General features: G+C 38.7%; 1 protein-coding gene across 1 annotated transcript; it reads left to right on the forward strand.

Annotated features, from left to right (window-relative positions):
- Positions 1-532: 532 nt before the first annotated feature.
- Positions 533-5358, forward strand: LOC147308113 (alpha-amylase). Its single transcript, XM_086272100.1, has 9 exons — positions 533-742; positions 1041-1187; positions 1430-1627; positions 2721-2951; positions 3237-3370; positions 3808-4030; positions 4113-4234; positions 4366-4491; positions 5103-5358. Exons 1-9 carry the CDS (start codon positions 575-577, stop codon positions 5290-5292), a joined length of 1539 nt encoding a protein of 512 aa, XP_086128226.1. The 5' UTR covers positions 533-574; the 3' UTR covers positions 5293-5358.
- The last annotated feature ends 22053 nt before the right edge of the window (positions 5359-27411 follow it).

Below are 27411 nucleotides of genomic sequence, written 5' to 3' on the forward strand. Positions count from 1 at the left end.
ACTTTCCCACAAATGACTGCTATCACAAGACACACACATACACACACACACATACATGAACAAGAAAACCAAAATAAAAACAATAACAACACAAGATAAAGCAAAGAAAAAAGTGTTTCTTTTGAGGCATGATTAAGTTCGTGCTGAGCAATGTCATAATATGACGATGGGGGTAGGTTAACTGGCAGTTCTAAAATGACCATATGTGAATGTGATCATTAATGTTTGTCTGTCTGTGACAGACTTGTGACATGTTCATGACATACTCTGCCCCCCACTCTACAGGCTCCAGCACCTCCTCTGACCCTGACTTAGATAAGTGGAAAAAAATGGGTGGATGGTTGGATATTATGTACCTTATGTTTGCCTTTCTAATCTTGCCTCAAGGATTTTCCCCCTTTTTGCTTGTTTTACAAAAGCAAGAAAGTGTGATAAAAATGCACCTGTTTGGTTTCCACACCCAATGATATATGCCATTCTCTCACTGGTTCAGCAGAGGAAAAAGTGAGTATAAATACTTTGAAAACACTGCGGCAGAGTGTGACTGCTTTTGGTTTTCTCATCAATCAAAAGCATGAAGTTGTTCGTCTTGGTGGCTCTGTTCGGGCTTGGCCTTGCCCAGCACAACCCCCAATTTAAGAATGGAAGGACTGCCATCGTCCACCTGTTTGAATGGCGTTGGGCTGACATTGCTCAAGAGTGTGAACGCTTCTTGGGTCCCAAAGGCTTTGGCGGAGTTCAGGTCTGTATAGCTGAGCATTAAGGGACACATTGGACAATCCTTTCTTTTCCTGTTTCATACACAGACACGTGTGTGTTATGTGTCTGTGTGTGTTTATTTTTGCTATTATTATCAAAACTATTATCAATATTATCAAACTATGCTTTTTACTTTCTCATTAGAATGACGTCTAAACTATCTTTTACTAATGTTTTGACTCACTAGCACTGAGAATTTTTTTTTTTTGCAAGGAAGTCCTGACTGTAGCGCCAAATAACAACAACACTTGTTGTTGTTTTTTCTCCTTTGCGCTCCTCAGATCTCTCCTCCAAATGAACACATTCTGGTGAACAATCCCTTCAGGCCCTGGTGGCAGAGATACCAGCCAATCAGCTACAAACTCTGCTCAAGATCTGGCAGTGAGGCAGAACTGAAAGACATGATCTCCCGCTGCAACAATGTTGGGGTAAACTAAATTACAGTTGACATTTAATGTTAGGTATTTCAGACTTCTTCATTTGACAGACGTCATTTGACAACAAGTTAATACCAGATTCCTTTTATGAGAATTTTAGAACAACATTATAGACACAGTACCTGGTGGGCTAGAATAAATTCATGAAGATCAACAATTTAACGAATTAGCATGATTTGAAATGACCATGCAAAGAAAATGAATAAAACTGACCTAGTTATGTTAACTAACAGGTTAACATCTATGTGGATGCTGTTATCAACCACATGTGTGGATCTGGTGGCGGAGCAGGAACCCACTCTTCATGTGGAAGCTGGTTTGATGCTGGCAAAGAAGACTTCCCCAGTGTCCCGTATTCTAACTTGGACTTCAATGACAATAAATGCAAGACTGGGAGTGGTGAAATTGAGAACTATGGTGATATATATCAGGTAAGAAATGTCACACAGACAAGTCAAACTTTATTTTAAAAGTTTACTCATTTAAACATTGACTTAAGCTCTTCATACTGATTTCTATTATTTTGACCTTTCTGGCTGTTTTACACCAAATTCCTTTTTTGACTGTTGGCAAAGTCTACCTACAGAATCAGGAGAGGAGGAAGTAAATTATATACACTGATACATCTTAAACTCTTGAAATTTTCTTTAATTTCTTTAATTTAATTTTTTAGACAATTTTTTAGACGTAATTATGTTGTCTAGCAGTTACCTTTAACAGGCTAAAATGAACAATTTAGCATCTTAATTGTGTCAATAAAAACATGAATATAATAATTTATGATTATTATGATGCCATCACATTGCTTGGCAATCACCTTACAAAAATAATAATAATTATATAAACGAGTAGGACCTGACCATTGTAGGGGATCCAAATTTTTTGTTGTCTATGTAATTATATAAACAGCAAATAATATCCCTGTTGTCTGACTTTTCACATGACAAGACCAAGGAAAACAATAGCATGAAAAAAATGATACATTTTTAAAAATGTATTTGTAAGATAAGCCTTAAAATACACATACGGTTATGATAGCATTTTAATTTTAGTCATTACTGACTTTTTGTTTTTTTTTTAGAAAAAGGGAGTAAACAACACCAGGAAGACTGAAGCTTTAGTTTATTAAACATGCTATTTTGAAATAGCAAATCTTATTAAGATCAAATAAATTGCGAAATTTTAAAGCATATATTTTATACTTGATTTTTCTATTACCAAATATTCTAATAATATAGTCTATACTTTCAGATGCTAAACACAACCAGAGCATATTCCTTGTTGTTCATTGAAATTCGTAATTTGAACTAAATTTTCAAAACAGGCAAAGTTGGAAAAAAAAGTCATCTTTAGTTAGAGAAGAGACATTTGTCTCTACCTTCTCATCTTTCTTTTAGAATGACTGCATTGATTTCGCTAAACGTTCTAATTGAGAATACTATAGTAGAAACATATCAATTCCAGCACAGTGTACAATGTCTTGCTTCTTAGCTCCACAATCTGAATAAATATGAACTGCTGTAGGTACGTGACTGCCGTCTGGTGGGTCTGCTGGATCTTGCCCTGGAGAAAGACTATGTTAGGGGCAAAGTGGCCGAGTTCATGAACAAGCTGATTAACATGGGTGTGGCTGGATTCAGAGTGGATGCCTGCAAGCACATGTGGCCTGGTGATCTGAGTGCTGTCTATGGTCGTCTGAACAACCTTAACACCCAGTGGTTCCCCGGTGGCGCCAGACCTTTCATCTATCAGGAGGTCAGTTTTTCTGGACAAACTGTATCTAGAGCAGCCATCAAACAGGATGGAAGAGAAGCATTTACAAATACAAACATTCAAGGAGAACATTAAAGTAACCACTATTTGGCAAGAAAACAAAAGCACATAATGGTATACAAAATGAAGATTAGGGTAATGACAGAAAGAAAGAGAAGCAAAGCGATTTTATTTATTTAAACCCTTTCTAATTTACAGATTATGGATGATATACATTTTGAACTGAATCAGCTTCCTGGGGTATGAATTTCGTGCTTTTCACTCTAGGTTATTGATCTGGGAGGTGAGCCCATTACAGCTAATGAGTACGTCGGCCTTGGAAGAGTGACTGAGTTTAAATATGGTGCCAAAATGGGAGAGGTCTTCAGAAAGTGGAACAACCAGAAGCTTTCCTACACTAAGTATGTGTTGTTTCTACTGGTATATCTAAGGAAAATATTACACAATTTAATATAAAAGATTTCTTTAAAGATATAACAGAGATATGTCATTGTTAACAATACTCTTTGTAAAGGAAAAACAAACAGATAAAAACTACTATAAAGGTGCAGGGTCCGACAAATTGGTTGTCAAAGTCAATTTCACATCCATCATATCGTTAGCTTCATAGCATAATTGCCTAAGTCATTTGACTAAGTCAATGACTTAGGCACTTATGCTATGAAGCTAACGATATGTTGACTTTTTGAGAATGAGAATTTTACAGGAGTGTAGTTAGAGTAACCAGTGCAAACTCTATCTTAAGTACTGGTCTGAACAAAGACTTTGTAATGATCAGCTATAATTTAAAAATATATATATAATAAAATACATTTCTTTTTTTCTTTGCTGTGTTTAGGAACTGGGGAGAAGGATGGGGTTTCATGGCTAACGGGAATGCTCTTGTCTTCACTGACAACCATGATAACCAAAGAGGCCATGGTGCTGGCGGTGCATCCATCCTTACATTCTGGGACCCCAGGCTCTACAAGATGGCTGTTGCTTACATGCTTGCCCACCCTTACGGTGTAACCAGGGTCATGTCTAGCTATCGGTGGGACCGCAACATTGTAAACGGACAAGTATGTTCACAAGTATAATGCAATATCTAGTGTGTATTAGATGCTTTTTTGTTGAATGCGTTCATTAATGCTTGTATAATAGGATAAGAATGACTGGATTGGACCCCCCAGCAATGGTGATGGGTCAACCAAGCCTGTTACTATCAACTCTGACCAGACCTGTGGGAATGGATGGGTTTGTGAGCATAGATGGCGTCAGATCACGTAAGTCCACAGAAATCAGGAGAAAGCACACTGACCTTATGCAAATTCACATTGTTCTGCTTTGTCAGCTAGACCATCAAAACTGTAGATATCATGTATTATGATTGTAATTTGTCCTTTCTCCTATTTAGTAACATGGTCACTTTCCGTAATGTGGTCAATGGACAGCCTCACTCCAACTGGTGGGACAACCAGGGCAACCAGGTTGCCTTTGGGCGTGGTAACCGTGGTTTCATCGTTTTTAACAATGAGGACTGGTAAGGATTATGTTCTCTTTGTTTGTGTGTGTGTAATTTAAAAAAGCTTAGTTAAAAAATGTCTGTAGTTTTTCAAGCCTTTATTTATTTTATTAGAAATGGAACTCTGTTTCATAAAGAGCACTATTAATTATATATAAAAATAAATAAAAACTACTACAACAACTACTACACTACTACTACAATAATAATAATAATAATAATAATATTAACAATAAGTATTATTATATAATTTTTAGTTATTATATAATTATTATTATAGGATCTATAGAATTATCATATTATCCACAAAAGACATCTGGAAATGAAATGTCTTTAAAGTACACTTTTGCTGTTACTCCACACCAGCACTGTATTATTTTGGTAGCAGATTGGACTGCTGAGTCAGTAAAACTCTCTCAACAGAGAATGAGAAAAATGAACTGCATCCCTTTTTATTTATGTTTTCTTTTCTTTCTTTTTTTTTTTTTTTTACCAGATATGTAATGCCTTCCTTTGCCCAGGTGGTATTATATTGCTTTATTTTATTTTTTTGTCTTGAAAGCAGAATAAATACAAGAAGGCAATGAAGTTTAATTATGGCACTCTTACGACTTTATTTTCGCTTTCAGGGACCTGAATGTCACCCTGAACACAGGCTTGCCTGGTGGCACCTACTGTGATGTCATTTCTGGTCAGAAGGAAGGAAGCAGATGCACTGGGAAGCAGGTCAGTGTTGGTAGTGATGGCCGTGCCACCTTCTCGATCAGTGGCAAAGATGAGGACCCCTTCATCGCTATCCATGCAAACTCTAAGCTGTAAATCCCGGAAATATGACTTCAAATGAATCTTTAAAATTCAAATAAAGCTTATTTTAAAAACTGAAAATGTTCTTTGTCATTTTTGACATAATATTTTGTTTATATTTACATAATAGATTGACATGTAAATACACTTCACACGTCATCTGAATACTTGCAACTTAAAGTGTAATGTACTCTACACACAGAATATGTTCTTTTGTAATAAATAGTCATTACCCACTCATAATATTTAGTCACAATGTTTTAAATAAATACATCTCATGATAATGGTGGTCCTAAGATAAAGTAATGATACATTTTTATTTTTCCTTTCCCTTGTGGGTGGGATGAGCTGCAGTACTTCACTCACATTTCATAATTATTGGGGGGGGGGGGGTTATATCCATTGAGTACAATAGCATAGACAATGTTAAACCCTAAAAAAGGGGATACATCAATCAGTCTCAGACACGATCTCTTCTCTTTCAGCAGCTTCATTCCGAATGATGTAGAAATATCATCAGAATGAATAGTTCCCAAACTGGGAACTGTCTTCAGAAAGTGGAACAATGAGAAAATGTCTTTCACCAAGTATGTGTTGTTTCTACTGGTGTGCCTAAATTAAGTGTCAGATTGTTCTAATTATTTAGATAAGGTGATAAGAACATCCTATTTTCTAAGTAGAAAACTGATTTAAATACCACGGTGATAATGCATGAACCAGTGTTGGACTGGTAATCTGGGCTGATGGGTCAATATAATTTTTGTCTTTTTTTTGTCCGTTTGTTTGTTTGGTTTTTAAATAATCACGGTTTGTCACCTGGATCAACAATCATGGTTTGTCACCTGGATCAACAATACCAGGGCCACTTTTTTTAGGCCCATTCCAGGCCTGGCATTGAATTTGCAACAACAGGTCTTATACCTTGTTGTAGATAAGTTTAAGATAAGATCAGATGACTTTAATTTAAAGTCTAGGCTAGTTTCATTATGGGAACCATCTTATTGGCATCAACTATGGCATTATGATGCCACCCATCCATCCATCCATCCATCCATCTTCATCCGCTTTATCCGGGGCCGGGTCGCGGGGGCAGCAGCCAAAGCAGAGAAGCCCAGACCTCCCTCTCCCCAGCCACCTCCTCCAGCTTATCCGGGGGAACACCAAGGCATTCCCAGGCCAGCCGAGAGATATAATCTTTCCAGAGTGTCCTGGGTCTGCCCCGGGGCCTCCTCCCGGTGGGACATGCCCGGAACACCAACCCAGGAGGCGCCCAGGAGGCATCCTTGTCAGATACTCGAACCACCTCAGCTGGCTCCTTTCAATGTGGAGGAACAGCAGCTCTACTCTGAGCCCCTCCCGGATGGCTGAACTTCTCACCCTATCTCTAAGGGAGAGGCCAGCCAACCTTCGGAGGAAGCTCATTTCCGCCGCTTGTATCCGCGATCTCGTTCTTTCGGTCACTATCCACAGCTCGTGGCCATAGGTGAGGGTAGGGACATAGATCGGTAAATTGAGAGCTTCGCTTTTACACTCAGCTCCCTCTTCACCACGACGGACCGGTGCAGCGTCTGCATTACTGCAGCTGCAGCCCCAATCCGTCTGTCGATCTCCGGCTCCCTTCTCCCATCACTCGTGAACAAGACCCCGAGATACTTGAACTCCTCCACTTGGGGCAGGAACTCATCCCCGACCTGGAGTGGGCACTCCACCCTTTTCCAGCTGAGAAACCATGGCCTCAGATTTGGAGGTGCTGATCCTCATTCCCGCTGCTTCACACTCGGCTGCGAACCGTTCCAGTGCGAGCTGGAGGCCTTCACCCGATGAAGCCAACAGAACCACATCATCTGCAAAAATCAGAGATGAGATTCTGAGGCCACCAAAGCGAAAGCCCTCCGCCAGTTGGCTGCGCCTAGAAATCCTGTCCATAAAAATTATGAACAGAACCAGAGACAAAGGGCAGCCCTGGCGGAGCCAATCACCCACCGGGAACGAGTCCGACTTATTGCCGGCAATGCGAACCAAGCTCTTGCAACGGTTGTATAGGGATCGAATGGCCCGTAGCAATGGGCCAGACACCCCATACTCCCGCAACACCTCCCACAGGACACTCCGAGGGACACGGTCGAATGCCTTCTGCAAGTCCACAAAACACATGTAGACTGGTTGGGCAAACTCCCATGCACCCTCAAGTATCCTCGAGAGGATAAAGAGCTGGTCCAGTGTTCCGCGACCAGGACGAAAACCGCATTGTTCCTCCTGTATCCGAGGTTCGACTAGCGGACGAACTCTCCTTTCCAGCACCCTGGCATAGACTTTCCCAGGGAGGCTGAGGAATGTGATCTCCCTGTAGTTGGAACACACCCTCCGGTCCCCCTTCTTAAAGATGGGGACCACCACCCCGGTCTGCCAGTCCACAGGTACTGCCCCTGATCTCCATGCAACATTGCAGAGGCGTGTCAACCAGGACAACCCTACAACGTCCAGAGCCTTCAGGAACTCGGGGCGGACCTCATCAACACCAGGGGCTCTGCCACCAAGGAGTTGTTTAACTGCCTCAGTGACCTCACCCCCAGAAATTGGCGGGTCGTTCCCCTCATCCCCAGACTCTGCTTCCTCCTCGGAAGACGTGTCAGTGGGATTAACGAGGTCCTCGAAGTATTCCTTCCACCGCCTGACAATTTTCTCAGTCGACGTCAGCAGCGCTCCGCCAGCACTATACACAGTGCAGGTAGAGCACCGCTTTCCCCTCCTGAGACGCCTGACGGTTTGCCAGAATCTCTTCGAGGCAGTCCGAAAGTCTTTTTCCATGGCCTCTCCGAACTCATCCCACACCCGAGTTTTTGCTTCAGCCACTGCCCGAGCCGCATTCCGCTTGGCCTGCCAATACCCGTCAGCTGCCTCCGGCCTAGAAATCCTGTCCATAAAAATTATGAACAGAATCGGTGACAAAGGGCAGCCCTGGCGGAGCCCATCACCCACCGGGAACGAATCCGACTTATTGCCGGCAATGCGAACCAAGCTCTTGCAACGGTTGTATAGGGATCGAATGGCCCGTAGCAATGGGCCAGACACCCCATACTCCAGTAGCACCTCCCACAGGACACCCCGAGGGACACAGTCGAATGCCTTCTCCAAGTCCACAAAACACATGTAGACTGGCTGGGCAAACTCCCATTCACCCTTGAATATCCTTGAGAGGATAAAGAGCTGGTCCAGTGTTCCATTGCTCCTCTTAAAAACTTCATTGTTCCTCTTAAAAACTGCTTTGTTCCTCCTAAATCTTTTTAAACAAGGAAACCACCACCACCCCAGTCTGCCAGTGCTCCAGACCTCAATGCAACTTTGCAGAGACATGTCAGTCAGGACAGCCCTACAAGATTAAGAACTTTCAGGAACTCAAGGCAAATCTGATCCATCCTAGGGGCCCTGCCACTGTGTAGTTGTTTAACCACATTAGTGACTTTGCAACCAGTGATGGGAGAGTAATCCCCCTTCCTTCTCATGCTCTGCTTTGCTTCCATGATAGAAGGTTTCAGTATGGGACTGAGGAGATCCTCAAAGTGTTCCACCGCCTTACTGTATCCTCAGTCAAGGTCAGCAGCGTTCCACCGCAGCTGTAGACAGTGTGTGTGGAATACTTCTTCCCCCTCATAAGTTGTCTGACAGTTCGGTAGAACCACTTTCAGGCTGACCAAAATTCCTGTTCCATGGTCTCTTCCCACACCTGTGTTTATGCTTCACCCACTGCCAGAGCAACATTGTGCTTGCCCTGCCTTTACCTGTCAGCTGCCTCTTGAGTCCCACAGGCTAACCAAGCCTGATAAGATTCCTGACAACTCCCTCTGGTCTTTAGCAACTGGTTCTGTATTTTTGGCCACAACAGGCACCAACAACCTTGCAGCCACAGCTCCTTGCAACAGTCTCATCGATGGAGGTGCAGAACATGGTCCACTTGGACTAAATTTCTCGGACCTCCCTTGGAATGCAGTTGAAGCTCTGGCAGAGGTGGAAGTTGCCACAGGTTCCCAGTGCACCCTCACTATACATTTAGGTGTGCTAGTTCTGTCCATCATCCTCCCGCCCCCTCATCCCTGACAGGACCATGATGGAATCCTGATCAACAACTGGCTTATAGATAACAGTAATGGAGGTGCATTCATTCATTCTGCCAGAAATATTTGGTGCTTTGTTCTTTATATTTCAGATGATTAATAAGGTCAGTAAAATGCTCCTGTAGAAGTGAACCACAAAGCTCTGGCATTGTGCTTAAAACTGTTAGTAATTCTGGCCGTTCCAAATAAACTAACAGTCACAGCACTAATGACATGGCTTCTTACTCAACTTGTCTGCCACAAATCTTAGTATATCCCCTTTGCAATTTATGCAAAGGGGATATAATGGAGTGCAACACAAGAAAAATAATAAAAAGAAGTTAATCACACAGCCACAGCTTTACAATGACTAGTCGTTTTATTAACTTGACAGGTAGCGAGCGTCAGGGTGGGCATGGCCAAAACAACAAACAAAACACACTGGAAATGAATCAGACCTAACTTACCTATAGTGAATCAACCCCAAAAGAAAATACAAACCTCTAACCTGTCTCCCTACCCGAAACAGGAGAAAAAGGTTGAAAAAGAAACGGCTTCCCACCCCTACAGCTACCATGTCCAGATACGACTCTCTAAACTGTTTTTACTGCAGCCCAGCTCTGTCACACGCCACGAAGGGCCCCAAACGCGCAGCTCACTGGAAACAGGAAGTAGTAGGAGGGGCTGCCGGCCCAGTCAGGTCCCAATTTGTAGCTGGCCTCATTCCCTCTTCCACCAATGGTTAGCCTCCACCTGGACAGATATCAGCTGTTAATAATAGGTGTCCTACTTGAAGTATTTTTTTTATTTAGCTATAGGTGGAAAAACACAATGTGCTGACAGGTAGGAGAGAACAGTTATTACTGTTCAGCATGATCTTTATGAGCGACTATACAAACAGCACTCACAGTCCCCACAAGTACGAGTACAGCCCTCACAACAGCTATGCAATCGGGAAATTATTAACAGCTGATATCTATTTTATGCATCATCTCTTGGAATTGTGCAATCAAAGCTTCATCATCATCATCATATGACCCCTCAACCTGAGTGTAGGGAATAAACCAACAAAATTTGTGGGAAACTGCAGGAACAGTCTGAATCCTTGCGATGAATAAACACTTTAATAACACAATTTGTAAAAATACATTCCTCTTTCAGCACTTCGCACATCTCTGATAAGTTGCTGCAGTATCATTACCATCACAGCAGATTCCTTTGTGACACATTAGGTGATCATTCAAAAGCTCTCCTATCAGAAGGCCAACAACTTCCAAATCCTGGCCCAAATATCCTTTTTACGCCAGCTATGATTTTAACTCATGTAAACGGTATTCCGGGAATCACTGACAGAAAGTATATACAGAACACTGGTGGCATCTCTCATTAGGGCAGCTCCAGGTCCTAGAGGGCCAGTGAGTTGGCCCACCATTCTTATTTTCTCCATCTCATGTCCTCTTTTGTTCCCCTCACTTTCAACCCATTGCCATCTTTCCAGTCGAGTTACTGTTCCAGTCAGAAGATATGAACCAGTGACACTTTAATGTCAGCAAAAGTGATACCTGCCAGAAAACTTGGTTCACCTTGGTTGCTATGGCAACAGAGCACATGAGCAGAGAAAATGCAGAATTCTTGAAGATTTTAAATAAAACGAGTGATGACTTTACAATATATAGACAGTGAAACCACTTTTTAAATTTTGTATGTTAAATATTATAATATATATTATTATATTGCGTACCTTAATTTTCCTGACATCTAAAAGTATTACATTGTTTGCAGCCTAACAAAGGAGTAGTTCCCATCCCCTTTTGACTGATGTACCCCCACAGCCGCATCAGATTATCTTGAGTACACCTCCAGTGGCAACACCACATGTTTAATAAATATTCTTATAAACAGATTCTAAACTCCAATAACTAGTGGTTATTGTTACAAACAACCACTAACTATATCATTATTTGAATTTGGCTGTTTTAATCAAATATTTACTGAAATTTACAAATAGTTGTCATGTACCTGTAAAATCATGCTAATATTGATTTTCTGGTTACTGTACTAAAGAAAAGTTATAAATAATTATATTTTTATAACGTATAAAATTTCCACATAACCACAGGCTAAGGTAGGAGTACGACCCTGGGTACTAGAATTGCTTGATGAGAATCAAGTTCTAAACCTGTGACATGCTGTTTAATGTAAAGCTCTACATGGCAGGTGATGAATCTTTGTTCACAAAATGTGCCAAAATGTCAGTGAGACAGTGAGTGCAGGAGAAGGATATGGCGACCTTAGCGGTAGACTAGCCTCAACATATTGCACCTGTTAAATTATTGACCCACTCTCCATCTTTTGGTCCGGCAGCTGCGAGGACCTGTACCTTCCGATTAGCTGCAGAGCTGTCAGCATAGTAGACCAGGGTCTTTGGTGCTGTCATCCTCACTGATACTTTGTGACATGGCTGTCAACGGTGTCCCCATCCTGTTTTATATTTCATATGGTGCACCAGACCTGCCTGTCACATCACCCAAGGAGAAAGGCAGTCATCAACTTAAAGATGAAGCAGCTGAGTTTTGGATCTACAGTGTGCAGGTCTCTCTGAGAACATTAAATACAGTGTAGTTGATGTCCATCTTTTACTCTAATAAAGAAAATGAAACAGACTTTCAACAATGTAAATTTTAAAATCAGTAAAAGCAAAATCTACATTTTGAATTTTGAATAGCATGCTCTGTTTCTACTCTTTTGCTTAGGTTTAGGTGCTCAGTTGAAATTTTCTATTTCCATAGCAAACTCTTCACTTGTGAAAAGAAAACAAAGGCTTCTCTGAGCAGTTTGGTACCTAATACTATTCTGTCTCCTATCACTTGGGGGCAGTGTTGAAGCAAAAACTATGAGACAAAGTTTTCCAAAACAAGATTGAAAAGGTCCAGGAGACATTTTGCTCTCTGTGCGATTTATCTCATAATTTCATGAAATTCAGTGCAGAATTATTCAAGATGGAAAAAAATATCCATGATGGATCATATAAATTGAACATGAATTATATACACTGTCAATGGCCAAGTAAAAGAAGTGAGTGGTATATAATGGCATTGCTCATTTGTTCATACAAACTTAAAACACACAAAACAGCATAACTCCTTCTGTAGTATTAATTCATGTAAGAGATCAATTATGTGAATTGGTGTGACATTAATACCAGTGTTTTCCACTAATCGCTCTGTTTAAGAGCTGTAGAAAGCTAATGATCTCAAGCACTTCTATCATCGGCAACCATATTCTGATCACTGCTGGATCATTATAGTCAGCTAATATCTGACATTCCATATTTCTGCGTAGTATCAGCATACAATGGTAATGTGTACATTCAAATTTGCCATATTATTTGATAATACAATAGTATATAGGTAAAAACCACGACATTTATCATATGCAAGTGTGCCTTTTTGTATTCATTCAACATCTCAGCAGGTATGTTTTAGATCAGTCTTACTCCTGGGAAAGACGAGTCGATATATTTTAAACCACCTTTTAATGATATGACAGTTTTATTATCTTATAAATGCAAAAATGATTTTTGTCTACCACATTTGTCTTAAAAAATGCAAATTTGAATCAAGAAACAAGTAAATGAATTGAATAAGCATACATTCATTAGTAATGCTTCATGTTGTCATTACTGACACATTACTGCTGACTTATAGGTGTTCTAGCCCATAATTCACATATGATAAAAACTGTAATCAGCATACAATTACAATAAAAGTTAAACTTGCTTATTTTTAAGAAGTATGCTTAAATATATCTATGCAGTACTTGTATATGACAGGTCTTTATTTATACATTTATGCATATTATATTGTTTTTACATCAAATATACATTAATAATTTAACCATATAAAATCGCATCGATCAAATGTTTTTCTGTGTGCAAAGAAATCAAAAACACTTGCCAGTTATTGCTTTAAATCTATAATATCCATTAGTACATGGATGTGTGTCACAGTTACCCTTTTCCAAAACCTCTGCCGTCCTTGCAGTGAGCTTATTCATACCCCCCACCAACAGATTATGCAGCAGCACACAGAGCAATGTGAAGGTTGGCCTTTTGTGTCCTCATGCATTTTCTGCTTTAGTCTTTAATGATATCATTGCCTAGCTAAGTCATCTTTTATAGCTGACACCCCACAGGGTGGCCAATATTTAGTCTGTGTGGTGCGTGTATGTGTGTGTGTGGTCTGTACCCCAGGCTTCCCAAATGTAGAGCCTGACAAGCCCTATTTAGCCTTGAATTTTAGACCGAAACTCTAATATGAAGCTAAAATACCACTACGTGAAACAGGCGCCCAGCACAACTTTGAAATAATTGAGACAAACTCATTCAGTCATGGCTCATTTAATATAATGAGCAAAGTGAGCTGTTCAATTTGCATACTGATAAGATGCCTCCATCAGATTAAATAGCTCTGGCTCATAGATACTCATTGTGGATATTACGTTTAATCAGAGCATGGATTTACTTTACAAACATACTCGGAGAAGTGCAAACTAAGGCTTTCAATTAAGCCATTGCCAGGTCTTAATCATCTTCACAACAAATTTGGTCATGTTGCCATAAGACATGACTTATATTAAAGTTTAACACTGAATTAACACAATAGACATTTGGTCATTGCCAATTAATTCCAAGAAGAAATCAGGTCTTTTTCAGTACTATACATATTTCTTGTGTTGGCTTTGGGAACTTACATTATGACCCTTTTGGCCCTTCTTTATAGTTAATTCTATGGAAGTCTCCTGCTGCATAAGTTAACTCCTTTCTCTCCCTGTTCCAGCAGATTCCCACACACGGGTGTTCTTCCTGACTGTTTGTATTGCAGTAGTATAGCTGACACCAAAACAATGAGGGCAACAGCACTGGCTGGTCTAAATCACATGTTTGTGCAGTGGCTCCAAGCCTGATTCTAGAGCCCACAGACCTGTAGAGCAAGACTTTGTGAAAGGAAGCAGATGGTGACATGAATAGTGCAGCAGGTCTCGTCCACCCCCGCCCATTGCCTTGCGTGCAGCACATTACCTCAACAAATGCTTCACATAATTGATGTGCTGGATGGCCCCCATCATCACTGGATTTTGCAGAGTGGCAGAATCATCAAGGTCGCCTCTGCTACTCTGACATACTAACCACAGAGTAATACTGGGACAATGACTTCTTAAAGAGCGCAGACATTCCTAAAGCTTTGAATACCACTATATACATGTTAAAAATCAGTTATCTGACCACATACAAACTAGTTTATTTCATAAATTCCAATACGTTTGTTTTATTGTTTGCCTCCTATCAGAACACATTTCCACTTTTACAGAAAAACACTCTATCATCCTAAATACCAATCTGTCTACCAGGTACTGGATATTTTTGGAGTGGGTGGGGGACACACAGAAACAGCTTAATTATACATGGTAGCCCTTGGCAACATACAACATTAAACTTGTATGATTTGGTTTAGACAGGAGTTGCCAGAATCTGTTATGTGACCCTGCCAGCCCAGTGATCTGCCACCGTGCTACCAGTTTAATTCATAAAACCACAAACTAAAGTGGTTTCCTGTTAAAATAATTTGGAAAAGATTAACCTGTTTCTATCAAGTTCTATAGTTTCTACATCAATATTTAACACTCGGCATGCTTAACGATCAGCTTACAACAACTGCTTCTGCACCACCACCGCATATGTTCACTGAAAAAGAAAAGTTTAATGATCTGAAAAAACATGAGCCATCTGTCAAAACTAGCTCAAAGAATGTTGATAATTTAGAGAATGCAAATCATCTGTGTTTTTCAAATACTGAAAGTGGAAATAAGGCAAATAACACTTTTTATTATAGCTTGCTGTACAAATTGCAACATATCACACAGATCCCCTATGTGTAAATATATAATTCTTTAAAGTCTGTTTTTGGCATTGAGAACAAACCTGAGGTTGACACTTTTATTTTTATTTAGATGTTTTGGCAGATTGGTGTGGAACTGACATTAATGCCTCTATTTTAATTCATTCTAATAACTTTAATTATCTTTAACAGCAAAGAGTAACATTCTATTAGACTCAGCGATACTTCGGTTTAGTGCTAATTATCATATTGATAGTGAACATGCTATCAGGTTTATGCTAACATTTGCATGGCGATTAGTTTGAAAACGCACATTAAAGTCAGGCACTTCCACTAAGAATGCCCCTTTGCTCTCTGTGATTGCCATGAAAATTCAATTAGCAAGCTTCCATGTGAACTGTGAAAAATGTTACCAATTAGAAGTTAATAACTTGTCAGTCACAATGCAAAACTTCTAAACATTGACCAAAACATGGTTTGAAGACATGTAAGCCCAAGGGAGGGTGTCACATTTCCTCTGGATATTCATTTTTTTGGACTTAAATCTGCATAGCGGAAAACAACAACAGGCAACTGGCCTCGTCAAGGTGAAACACAAGTGTTATTTTATTTATGCCCTAACCAACTCCCACCACCCTCCCCACCCCCTTTGGTCTGCTGTGTCTCCCCTCCCTGGGGAGCCAGGCTGCTCTGCCCCAGAAAGTTGACATGCCCAGGCAGAGGGAAGCAGAAGCAGTAGGGGGAGATGGGCAGCTTGGTGGTCACCCAGACAGAGCTGGCACTGAACACATGCAGCAGTTCTCCTCTGATGCACCAACACAGACATTCCCAAACACTTGCTCGACCTTGGATGACAACAGGGGTTGGTAGGTGAGACAAAAAGAAGGAAAAGGATCAACTTTTTTTTTTCACTTGTGTGTCAAGAGCTAAGCCTTATCTTTGTGTTTTAAAAGTAAATGTAAATAAAGTTTATTTTAGAAATTGACAGTATTTTAAACGTGCATAATTGGATCAGTGGCAGATTGCTTTGGCAGTTTCTTCTTTACCCCACTATTCTGCTTTCTGTCAAAGATTGATTGGTTGAGAGAAAGATTGACATGTCAACGACAGCTGCCCGGCACACCATCGCCTGTTAGGCCAATGCACCCTGACAGCTAGCTGACACCCCAATTTCCTGCATGCTGTCTTTTAAGGAAAGCTTAGGAAATCTTCTCCACCACCCTCCCTGTTCCTCCTGCTTAATTTCTTTCCATCACTTGTCATCTGATTATGGGGTTGTTCACTTTGTTATGTCAGTGGATGGAAAGGGGGTTAATGACGGTGGTTGAGAGTGCTTCGATATACCCCTTCTGAGTGTGTATAATGGATTAAAAGGAGGGTGGACTGAGTGCTATATGTCCACGAGTGACTTTCTTTAATTTGTTTACACACATCTTGCAAGTATATGTTTTACTTAAGAATGTAAGTAAAAAATGTAAATATACTGTTAGATTACAACCACTGTTCTAGAAAAGCTGGAAAGCTGTATAAAATATGGGTAAAACAGAATGCAATGATTTGCAATTGTCAAAAGCCCATATTTGATTAACAATGGAACATAGTAAACATATGAAATGTTTAAAGTGGCATTTTGAATTTGATAGTAGTGAGAGGTCTCAAAGAAGTTGGGCAAGAAAAGGTAAAGTGACTGGAGCTATACAAAGACTTTAAATATCTCATAATCAAAGGCTTCAGTGAATCTGAAGAAATCTCTGTGTGCAAGGATCAAGTCCAAAGATCTTGACAAAGGTAGGATGGATGTGACCTTCAGAATCATTTGGCCTGTTTTCAGCACCACATTTCTCTTGCAAGTCCAGCAACTTGTCTTCTCAGTTTCCAGACATTTACCAAATGTTAAAGATGAGGACCTATTCTGTTGATTCTATTATAGATAGATAGATAGATAGATAGATAGATAGATAGATAGATAGATAGATAGATAGATAGATAGATAGATAGATAGATAGATAGATAGATAGATAGATAGATAGATAGATAGATAGATAGATAGATAGATAGATAGATAGATAGATAGATAGATAGATAGATAGATAGATAGATAGATAGATAGATAGATCGATCATAATATTAGTTTGAACCCTTGCATGATTTTGCCTGGGAAAAATCAAATTGAATTCCCAAATTATTTAAGGCAATTTATGCTTGATGGGTTTGCTTGTTTTTTGTCCTTTTTTGTCTAGTTTTTTTTTCAGAGTTCCTTTGTTTAAATTGAGACCACAAGCAAAATGTTGTTGTTTTTTCAGTCATGATATTCATGGCAACAGTGAAAGTGGTACTGAAATTTCCACCATTAACAACTCCCAGTGCAGAATATTGTAACGCAATAGAATAACCTAATAACGGTTACTTTGTGTGGCTCTAGTGTAAGGTAATCTGTTCCTCCACACATTCCACCTCCCTATAATAAGAAATACCATCCTCTTTTTAGACGTGAATTAATGAGCCAGCATAACAGCCTTTCCATCCGCAGATGTGGATCAGATTATAAACATGGCACCCTAACCACACAAACACTTCTGCCCCTTCCTTGTCTTCCTGGGAATGAATTCACTTCATGTCGTATAATGAGAGTCAGTATGGGGTCCATATGGTTACAGCAGGGTTGGGTAGGATTGGAGAAAAGAAGACAGGAAGGGGGTAATGCACGTTTTAATGAGATTTGAGTCTCTGTGGCACACCTGCACTCCAGCGATCTGTGAAGATTGCTCACTAGAGCCTAGAGAGGTATAAGGCCTTAGTTAAGTGTTAGAGAAAAGCCTTCCAGTGCTTAAAATGCAGCACTGGCTTCATCAACTATAGCAAATCCACTAACCTAATTGATTTAGGCATAACTCCTGAAAATTAGCACTTCCAGATTTTCCCTTTTGCACAATAAACAACAACGACAACAAAAAAAAGTTAATCAGGTATAACCCCTAATTTATTAGCATGTGTTTGTTGGTCATTTTGGTTTTCTGTCCAAACTCGATATGGTTCAAAGTGGATTGTGACTCACAGTGCACAGTGTCTGTAACTCAGCCTATGCTTTCTTTTCTGTTGCATCTAGTTAGGCATTTGCCTACCACATGGCAGAATCTGAGCAATTCATTTGTGCCATGTGTTTGCAGCTTGGCATAGCTGCTGTTGGATTGTCTGTGTCACATGATAAAGAGATGGCAGCCAGGAACTGTTGGGAGGTACAGTACAAGAGATGCTGAACAGTTTAAATGGAGGTTTAAACGATTCTGCATATGTTAATGAAGGAATGTTTGTTGGATAAAAAAAGAATAATTCATATAATTGGTGCAAACAAAAACAGACAGACTGAGACACACACACTGCTATATATATATATATATATATATATATATATATATATATATATATATATATATATATATATATATATATATATATATATATATATATATATAGGTGTGTGTGTGTGTGTTTTCTTGTCCTTGATGTCTTGAAGGGAAAGGAACAAAGTTCCTCTGCAACATGGCATTCAGCTCATTTAGTAATACAATACAATAGAAAACTGCTGTAGCTTTTACTGTCATTCAAAACTCTCTGTGATTTCACATAGCAGTCCAACTGGGCTAAATTATCGTGGTTTGACTGAGAAACAGCTGCTCAAGGTCAAACTAAGACAAACAGCATGTTATCCTGAGCCAGAGGGGGACCGAGTCAACTCATCTCACACAAGAAGACCACACCAAGACCACTGGGGGCCTATTAGGGGCTACAGATTGTAGGGCCTTGTCATGCATCTACTCTATTTATGCCTCTCAGTTGTCTTTTAAATAATGCATCTCTGTTTAAGCAGAGTGACGCTTTTTTAAATGCTGCACCTGGCACACTTTGGTATTCTGCAGTTTGCTCTCTCCCGGGGCACAGATTTTTATAAGGCTTTTTGAGGGGGTTTTGGTTTGGAGATGTGAGGAGAGAATATGACTGAACTGGGAGCTGCTGCATGACAATAATGTTAGTTGAGGGACGGGTCGGTTTGTATTGTGTAGTCATTGGAACGCACAGTGAATAATGAAACAGGAGAGGGGGGGATAGGATAGAGAAATAAAAGTACAGAGATCCTGCAATTACAATTCTGCATGGATTTCTGTCACTCTAGACATTGAAATTCAACTTAATTTTGGAACTTTAATTAAAAAGGAAGAATGCACTTCCGCTATGTCCCGCCAAATTAAATAAATTATTGTTTTATTTGAGTAAATAAATAGTAATATTTTGGTATACCTATCAATATTTCTACTGACACGGGATCATTACAATTTATTCCAAATTTGCTTCCATTTCCACTCAATTTGTGCACATTTCTGAGTTGGATACAGTTCAAAGTTATAAAGCTAAAAATGCGTCTCAAAGGCTTAGTAGACAAAGTACTGCCACACTGATCTGGGTGGTTAGTGTGCATTTTTTGGCAGATTTTTGATTCTGACCCATTTAGGAAAATCGAGTTGACTGAAGGGTCCATTCGCTAAATCTTGATTACCTGAATTATTTTGTTCTCTTCAGTAGAATTTGTCCTCTCTTTTTGTTCACCATTAACACAGTTAATACTGCAGTGGGTAGCTTAATGTTGTGTTTATGTTTTGTTAATCTCAGTGCTCCGATCAGCTAACATATAACCTACAATGACTCAGTAGTTAGGACATCTATGTTCTTGATAACAGGATATGTTTCTGATTGCATATTTAGTTGTGCTTTACAAAAGGGGTAAAGCTGAAATCCTTTTCATTGGCTTTCTTAAATATGTATGTGATTTTGTGAATACTGTAAAGTAAATGACAAAACCTTTTCTCGCATTTCTGGTGTGCACTTCCTTCAAGAAGTAGCTATAGTCATTTAATCTTAACTCTGATTCTGACAAAAGTTTTTCCTACCGCCTGCCTATCTGGCTTTTATATGTTACTAAAAAAGCTCATAAAAATTAGGCAATAAAGCTTTAAAAGTCCAGTTCATTTCTTATAAAGATGCATATTCTTAATAAGAATTTGAATAATTTCAAAAATGTGAATTTTTTTATTTATTTATATAATTTTGGAAGTAAAAATCTACCCAAGGTCATCTCAGTCCCGGCCAAAACTGTTAGATACCTTCTGTGTTTCCCTATTATGCTCACAGCACACTCTGGAGCTTGTACCTTGATACACTGGCCACAGCAATATCAGCCACTGGGAGGCAACAGCACCAGATTAGAGTCCCACATAGAAAATTGAAAGTGTAGACATGGCATAAATTCTAGCTTGTAATCCAGGAGATGTTTTGCTACCTGTTGAATTTTTTATCTGTTAATTTAATTTCTTTTGCAATTTGTTTGTCTATTTTTAAACTGGTTGTTCTTTTCATTCACTTTTAATATGCTGTAAAAAGAATGATAAACAAATTGGTGGGGATTTAACCTTAATCTCAAAGCCACATTGGCCAATCTGAAGCACTTTCTTTAAAGGATTCAGATGAAACTGGAGGTAACTTAATTGATATTAAAGACATTTGATTTCACACTCCTGGATCTTGAGGAACATTTTCACTCTGATTTCAGACAAATCTCTGGCTACAGAGTTGGCAACACTGAAATCAACATGCAACAAGTCTAACATCAATTGTAGAAAAGCTACCTTGCAGAGCTTCTGACTAGTGAAAAGAGTCCATATTGCTAGAATACAATGCTCGTTGTGTAAAAAAAAAAGGAACCATTCACTGTTTAACACTCTTTAACGTCAGTTTTTATACATTTTGCTGACACAACAGGACTGACAGCTGGAACAGGTGCTTTTGGAAGAGCCAAACATTTGCTCGATGGATTTATGTACATATACCTCTCACCCACAAGTTATGTGCTATACAAAACATAAAATGCTAAGTAAAGTTTTCTATGCTGCTAAAAATCTACAAGGTCAAAAAAAAAGAAAAAAGGAGAAGAATCTCATGTTTAAAAAGGATGTGATGGTGTGTGTGTGTGTGTGTGTGTGTGTGTGTGTGTGTGTGTGTGTGTGTGTGTGTGTGCGCGCGTGTAGGATGCATGTACACATATATTCACTCTGAGGAGATTACATGTCTCAGCGAGAAATGGAGAAAAGCCATTCTAAAACCTGCTCAGTACAAAAGCAAACATTAATAATAAGGGAATTAAAAATTTTAATCATGGACTTATTTAACATGGTAATTGCTTGTGACAAAAGTAAAGGACCAAATGATTAAATGCTTGATTATAAAAATTCTGCATCCTTTATTACAAGTATAATTTAATGCTGTCCCCCACAGATCAAGTCCTGGTATTCTGGGGAGCTACCGTCACCAATTTCAAAACACCTCTGTTAGACAAATGTTTAGCATATTCAGCATACCAAGATCAATATGTTGTCCAGGAATAGCATCTCTCGCACCCTGCAATTAATTCACTGATGTCGACCTCTGGCTTGAGTTTTAGTGAAGCCAACATCAAACCCCTGCAAATGGGACAGAAAGGGACATAAAACAAATGACCTGTTTTAGTACGCCTCATCAAAGCCAACAATAAAAAATCAAATAGGGCAGCAGCAACCAGGATCTTTTGCAATTGCCTTAAAGTAAGACACTAAATGACAAAGGTCAGCTTGCCATTGATCTGTCTACAGCAAATCAACATTTACGTTCACACTTTGGATGGAAAAGTATTTGGAGGATTTAAGCAGTTTATTTCATACACAGTTTTAAATGTTGAAATAATTGTTGTTAAATGAAGAGACCAAATACAAATGAGGGTTTGTTTTGTACTCTTAGAAGTGATGTAGAAACATACTGGAAAGTACGCAGAAATGCATATCAAGTATTGCAAACACATCTATAGAGGTCTTGTTTAGAATCTCAAAGTGTTGTATGAAGACTTAGGTAAATGTGACATGCAGTCTAAAGCAATAAATGGTCAGTAAGACTAGAAAAGTGCTTTATGTAAATCCATTTCCAGTGTATCAAACATCTGTGTTTTTATCAATAAAAACAAAACAAAACATGAAATTGCTTTATTTCCTTTGGGTGTAATTTTAATGAGACCTGCCCCCATCTATTATCTAAGAGTTAAAGAAAATATGTCAGTAGCTATGAGATTTAAATCTGAAGGTTTTTGTTGTCATTTACAACATCCTACTCAAGGCAAAATGTTTCAGTATACTTTGAAAGGGTTTTATCAGAATAACACAATATACTAAATCAGATTTACTTTTCAATATTGACACAGCATCTGCGCTCCCTGCCTGTCACATCCTTCATCCCTGCAACTTTGATCAAAGAAAAAGTCTGCCTCACCTGCTATTAAACACCATCGTAATAATGTTTGCCAGACATTTTCACTAATTTATTTGCACTCCATTTATAATTACAATATTTTCAGCCACACTTTGACTTACAAAAGCTGGGTACTCATTAGTGACATTATGCTTTCACATGATGTAAAGATAAGTCGTGCTGGTTTCTAGTTTTAACACCATCAATTTACAATAATTTATTCACTGGAATTTTGTCTTTGAATGATTTTGTTATGGGTTTTAGCCACATTATAAGAGTTTAGCTGTTATTTTATGTTTGTTTTTTTCAATTTATCAACTATGAAGTAATCTGTATTTTTTTGTAGCTCATCTCTTGCCTAAATGCTTTTTGTTTGTTTGTTTGTTTGTTTGTTTGTTTGTTTGTTTTGTCCTACATTTTACTAGTTTGCACAGATGTGTGACTGAAACCACATTGATTGAAAATCATATTGACTGTAAGTACTCATTCTAGGTAAAATATATTTAAACATTGTTAAATGCACCCAAAAATTCTTTCAACTCCATTACATGTTGAAACTCTTATTTATCAACCAGCTTGTTAAGGTAAGAGCCTTTGAACACTTTTTGAACTTTAATTGGATTGGCCACTAATGGATGCTGGGCACCTTGCACCCCTCCAGCAGCTTGCAACCCTGGGGTCCCAGTTTATGAAGTCTTCAGTTACACTACCCCTGTATGACACTCAATAAGAAAGCAAAACTTACAGTAAGTAGATCTGGCAATGAAACTCAAATAAGCAGTATTGACTTAAAAATACAGGTAAAATAAATAGGTGATAAAGTAATATTTAATACAAAATATAGCAATAATAAAAAAAAGGTTTCTCTTTTTACACGAGAGAGTAAGACCTTCGCTATAAACCCAAATCACTGACAACCTATAGTCATCAATAATCTGGAGATTAGCCTCTGTTGGCTATCTGTAGTCACCAATGACAAAGATAGAGAGCTAGGCAGATTAGATGAGAGTGTTATATTTTTGTACTCTGATCAAGTGAAGAAAATGATGGATGGACTAATACCTGTCTGTGTCGCCCTCCACTCCTGGCTTGAGCTTTATTGAGGTCTTTAGATTCACTTATCTGCAGGCCCGCTGGTTATCTCTCTCTTCTCTTTCAATGACAAGTGCCACCTCAGAGAAGCACTGCAGATGCTCTTTTCCCTAAACAAAGGAATTCAAACTGCTGCTGCCTCTATGTTCCATAATGCATATCAAGGGTGAAGTAAATGCTCAGTTTCACCACTACCAACAAAATTTCATTTTATATTTCATTATATGTCATAATAACTGATTCCAAATTATACTTCCATACATCGTCAACATTGGGCTGCTTTTCAAGTGAAAAACCAAAAACTCCTTGAAAGCGTGCTGAAATCTCCACTCTGTTGTTCTGACCATATGACTGGTAAACATTGTTTCCATGTTTTTTTGTTCCTTATCTAATTCAGCACATTGGATCTCAACCAAATAAGCAGCAATACCTTTGCATGGGTTTGAACATCTGTGTTTGATGATTGTCAATACTGTGCCAGTTGTCCTTGTTTTCTGCTGCCAGCACAAACACACAAAGGGTGGAAAGTGAGGTCGCAATTCAGTTTCGTTTGATTTCAGTTTATCCTTTTGACCAGGCGGTATTTGAACAAGTTTTGTAATCTCACTGACTGGCATCTGACTGGACTGACCCAATACAGTTACTGGTGCTTATATTCCAACTTTTCCTCAGCTAGACTAAGTGCTGCGTACTGAGAAGCATTTGTTTGCTCTGTTTTTGTTTACAAAAAATGTTTTGTTTGAGTTAGTGAGACATACTTTTGAGAAGCAGTTTCTGCATATTCATTACATTTTACAGGCACTTCAAAACACCTTTTCAATCTGTCTTCAAGCAAAGACAGCTTATTGGTATTAAATATCCTTTGCTATGATCATCCCATTTACTCAGCTGTGAGCAACATAGAGGACGCTTATCTACCTAATACCCTACTGCCTTGAGGCAAACTCTTCTTTTCCCCATCGGGGTGTTGGGTCAAATCCAAATCTCTATCACCAACATCAGGTATGACTCAGTTGAGTACTGGACGTATGGACTGCTGTCTTTTTATGTTGATCATTAACCAACTGGTTCTTCCTTGTGTAGATCTTATCAGTATATTAAATTAAAAAAAAAAAAAAACTATGTTAGTGTTGTTACCTTCAGATATGGTGGAACTTACCATTTAACGTGCATTAAGTGTTATTAAAGTATTATTAAATACTATATTAAATGTCCTTATTGCTTGATGCTTTCATTCAAACAACATGAACAAATTACTAAAAGTTATAGATTTGCATTTTCTATTTCCAGTATGCAACACACATCTATTTTTCCTATTAAAAAAGACGCTGTTGTCATTTACAATAATTAACATAGCTACAATGAAAAGATTCTGCTGTCATGTGGGATACAGAAAGTTCATCAGTGCAAAGAAAAATAAGAAAAAAATCATATAATCACAGGTAAGAATTTATAATAAAAAGCATGTTCAGCCTTCCACTGCAGCTCTACCTTTAGATTCTTAAACATTTATTTAAGAATACATGTCAAAAAGTTGCAGTTTGCCCGACAGTTAGCAAGTGTGACACTTTGCATTGAAAAGACAGGAACAGCATGATGTCACCTAGCCCGCTTTTTTTTAGATGTCCTGCCTCTGATGGGGAGTTGTTTCAAGGAACGCCCTAGGGCCTACGGTGTCTTAAAGAACTCTAGGAAATGCCCTTGACTGTCTCAAGAGCACTTCCACTTCACAATGTAAAGGTAGTCAAACAAAGAGCAATTACATAGCTGATTGTGTGGTATCCACAGTAATGTTAAATATCTATGTATTATTGTAATTATGGCTGTACATAAAGAAAAGCTTAGGTTTTAAAATCTTAAGAAGTACTTGCTCAGAAATAAAAGTAAATAAATAAAATATTCAAAAAATGCATTATACTTGTTTTCAGCTGAAATCCCCATGTAACCCTATCTATCTATCTATCTATCTATCTATCTATAAAATAATCATGTGATATGAGATAGTGTTGAGTTAGACAACAGTGAAAAGTATTTGAAAGTAACAAAAAGAAACTGCTGCATCAGCACTGTCATGCATTTAAAGATTAAACTTTCAAGAGGAGGAAAGTATCTGCCAACTTACATCAGTGCAATCTGTGAATCCAATCTAGAGCTAGCAGCCATGGTGACAGTCACTGAAGAGGGGAAAACAATCTTAAACTCGACATAAGCTGTGGAAAGAGTGCAGCCTTGTTCTACCAAATGGATCTAATTTATTTAGCAGAACAGGTGTTATAAAAAACAATTATTTTGTAGAGATATTTTTAACAGTAAATACACATTAGGTGCTGAAATCAAAGCAAATTCTAGGAGACGGCTCCTTTAAGCCTTGAAAATAATACCCAAACTGAAACTTTCAGCCTTAAATCCATCATGAGTTGAAGGACAATGTCAGATGAAACATTATCCATCTGTTCTCTGTCCACTTGCATGGCTCCCTTTGCCTCTCTCCTTCCCTTCCCCTGGTGAGGCAGAGGCGACTTGTGCATTACAAGTAGAAGGCTGATGATTACATTGTTGGACTGAGAGCGATGCTCATGGTGCTGTAATCCCAGCAGTAATCAATATCTCTGGCCGCTTCCCTGTCCCATCCCTTCTACTGAATGTAAAATATCCCCAAGCAACACTTAGCCCACACTTTAATTATTCTTTCAAAGTCATCAGTGGCTGGAACCAATGCTGGTCCTCAGTGTACCAAATAATTCACAGGTTTTTTTTTAGGGTCACTTTGCAGCACCAGGAATTGTGGCGATTAATATTAGTGTACATTTTAATGCTGGAAAAATTGGAGTACTTTGACATTTATGGAATATATTTAATTATTTTTCTTGTCAAGAGCTAATTAAATGAAGTGATTGATCCCACTATTATATTTTCAGGTTAAATAAAAAGCCACTGCTACCTACCTGTAACCTAAACATATGACAAAATCTTTCAAAGAAAAAATGAAAGAAGTCTTTGCTTTAAATGCTTGCAAATGTATTAAAAAAATAATAAATACTCGATACTTTCTTGAAGCACCTTTTTCAGCAATTACAAGCTCAAGTCTTTTTGAGTATGATGCTACAAGTTTGGCAAACCTGTTTTTTGGGCAGTTTCTCCCCTTTTTCATTGCAGAACCTTTTATACTCCATCAGGTTGAATGGGGACATGCACTGCCAACTATGGCACCTTCTGTAGATAGGTATGTGTCTTTCCACAGCCAAATGGGGTGACCATGGTTCAGGGGTTTGGAAAGCTCATCTTGTAACCAGAAGGTTGCCGGTTCGATCCCCAGCTCTGTCTGTCTTGAGCATTGTGTCCTTGGGCAAGACCTTCCGCCTACTGGTGGCACGATACAGCGGCCTCCCCTCTGTCAGTCTGTAGCTTGCCTCCACCAGTGTGTGAATGTGAGAGTAAATGAATAGTGGAATTGTAAAGCTTTGAGGGTCTGAAGAAGCGCTATATAAGTGCAATCCATTATTATTATTAAATCATGTCCAGTTGACTGAATTTACCACAGGTGGACTCCAATCAAATGTAACAGATGATCAATGTAAACAGGAACCAACTGAACTCAATTTTGAGTACCAAAGACTTACATATGAATGTTATAGTTTTGTTTTTATTTTTTAATAAAAAGAAAAAAGAAAAGTTAGTATGTAACTCTGAGTTGAAATATGAATTTAATACATTTTGAAATAAGTCTGTAA

The sequence above is a fragment of the Aulonocara sp. 'chitande type north' Nkhata Bay genome, linkage group LG18, assembly GCF_057382095.1.
Source record: "Aulonocara sp. 'chitande type north' Nkhata Bay isolate Kocher_YH1m ecotype deep benthic linkage group LG18, A_spYH_male_GT1.1, whole genome shotgun sequence".
Taxonomy (NCBI): Eukaryota; Metazoa; Chordata; class Actinopteri; order Cichliformes; family Cichlidae; genus Aulonocara; species Aulonocara sp. 'chitande type north' Nkhata Bay.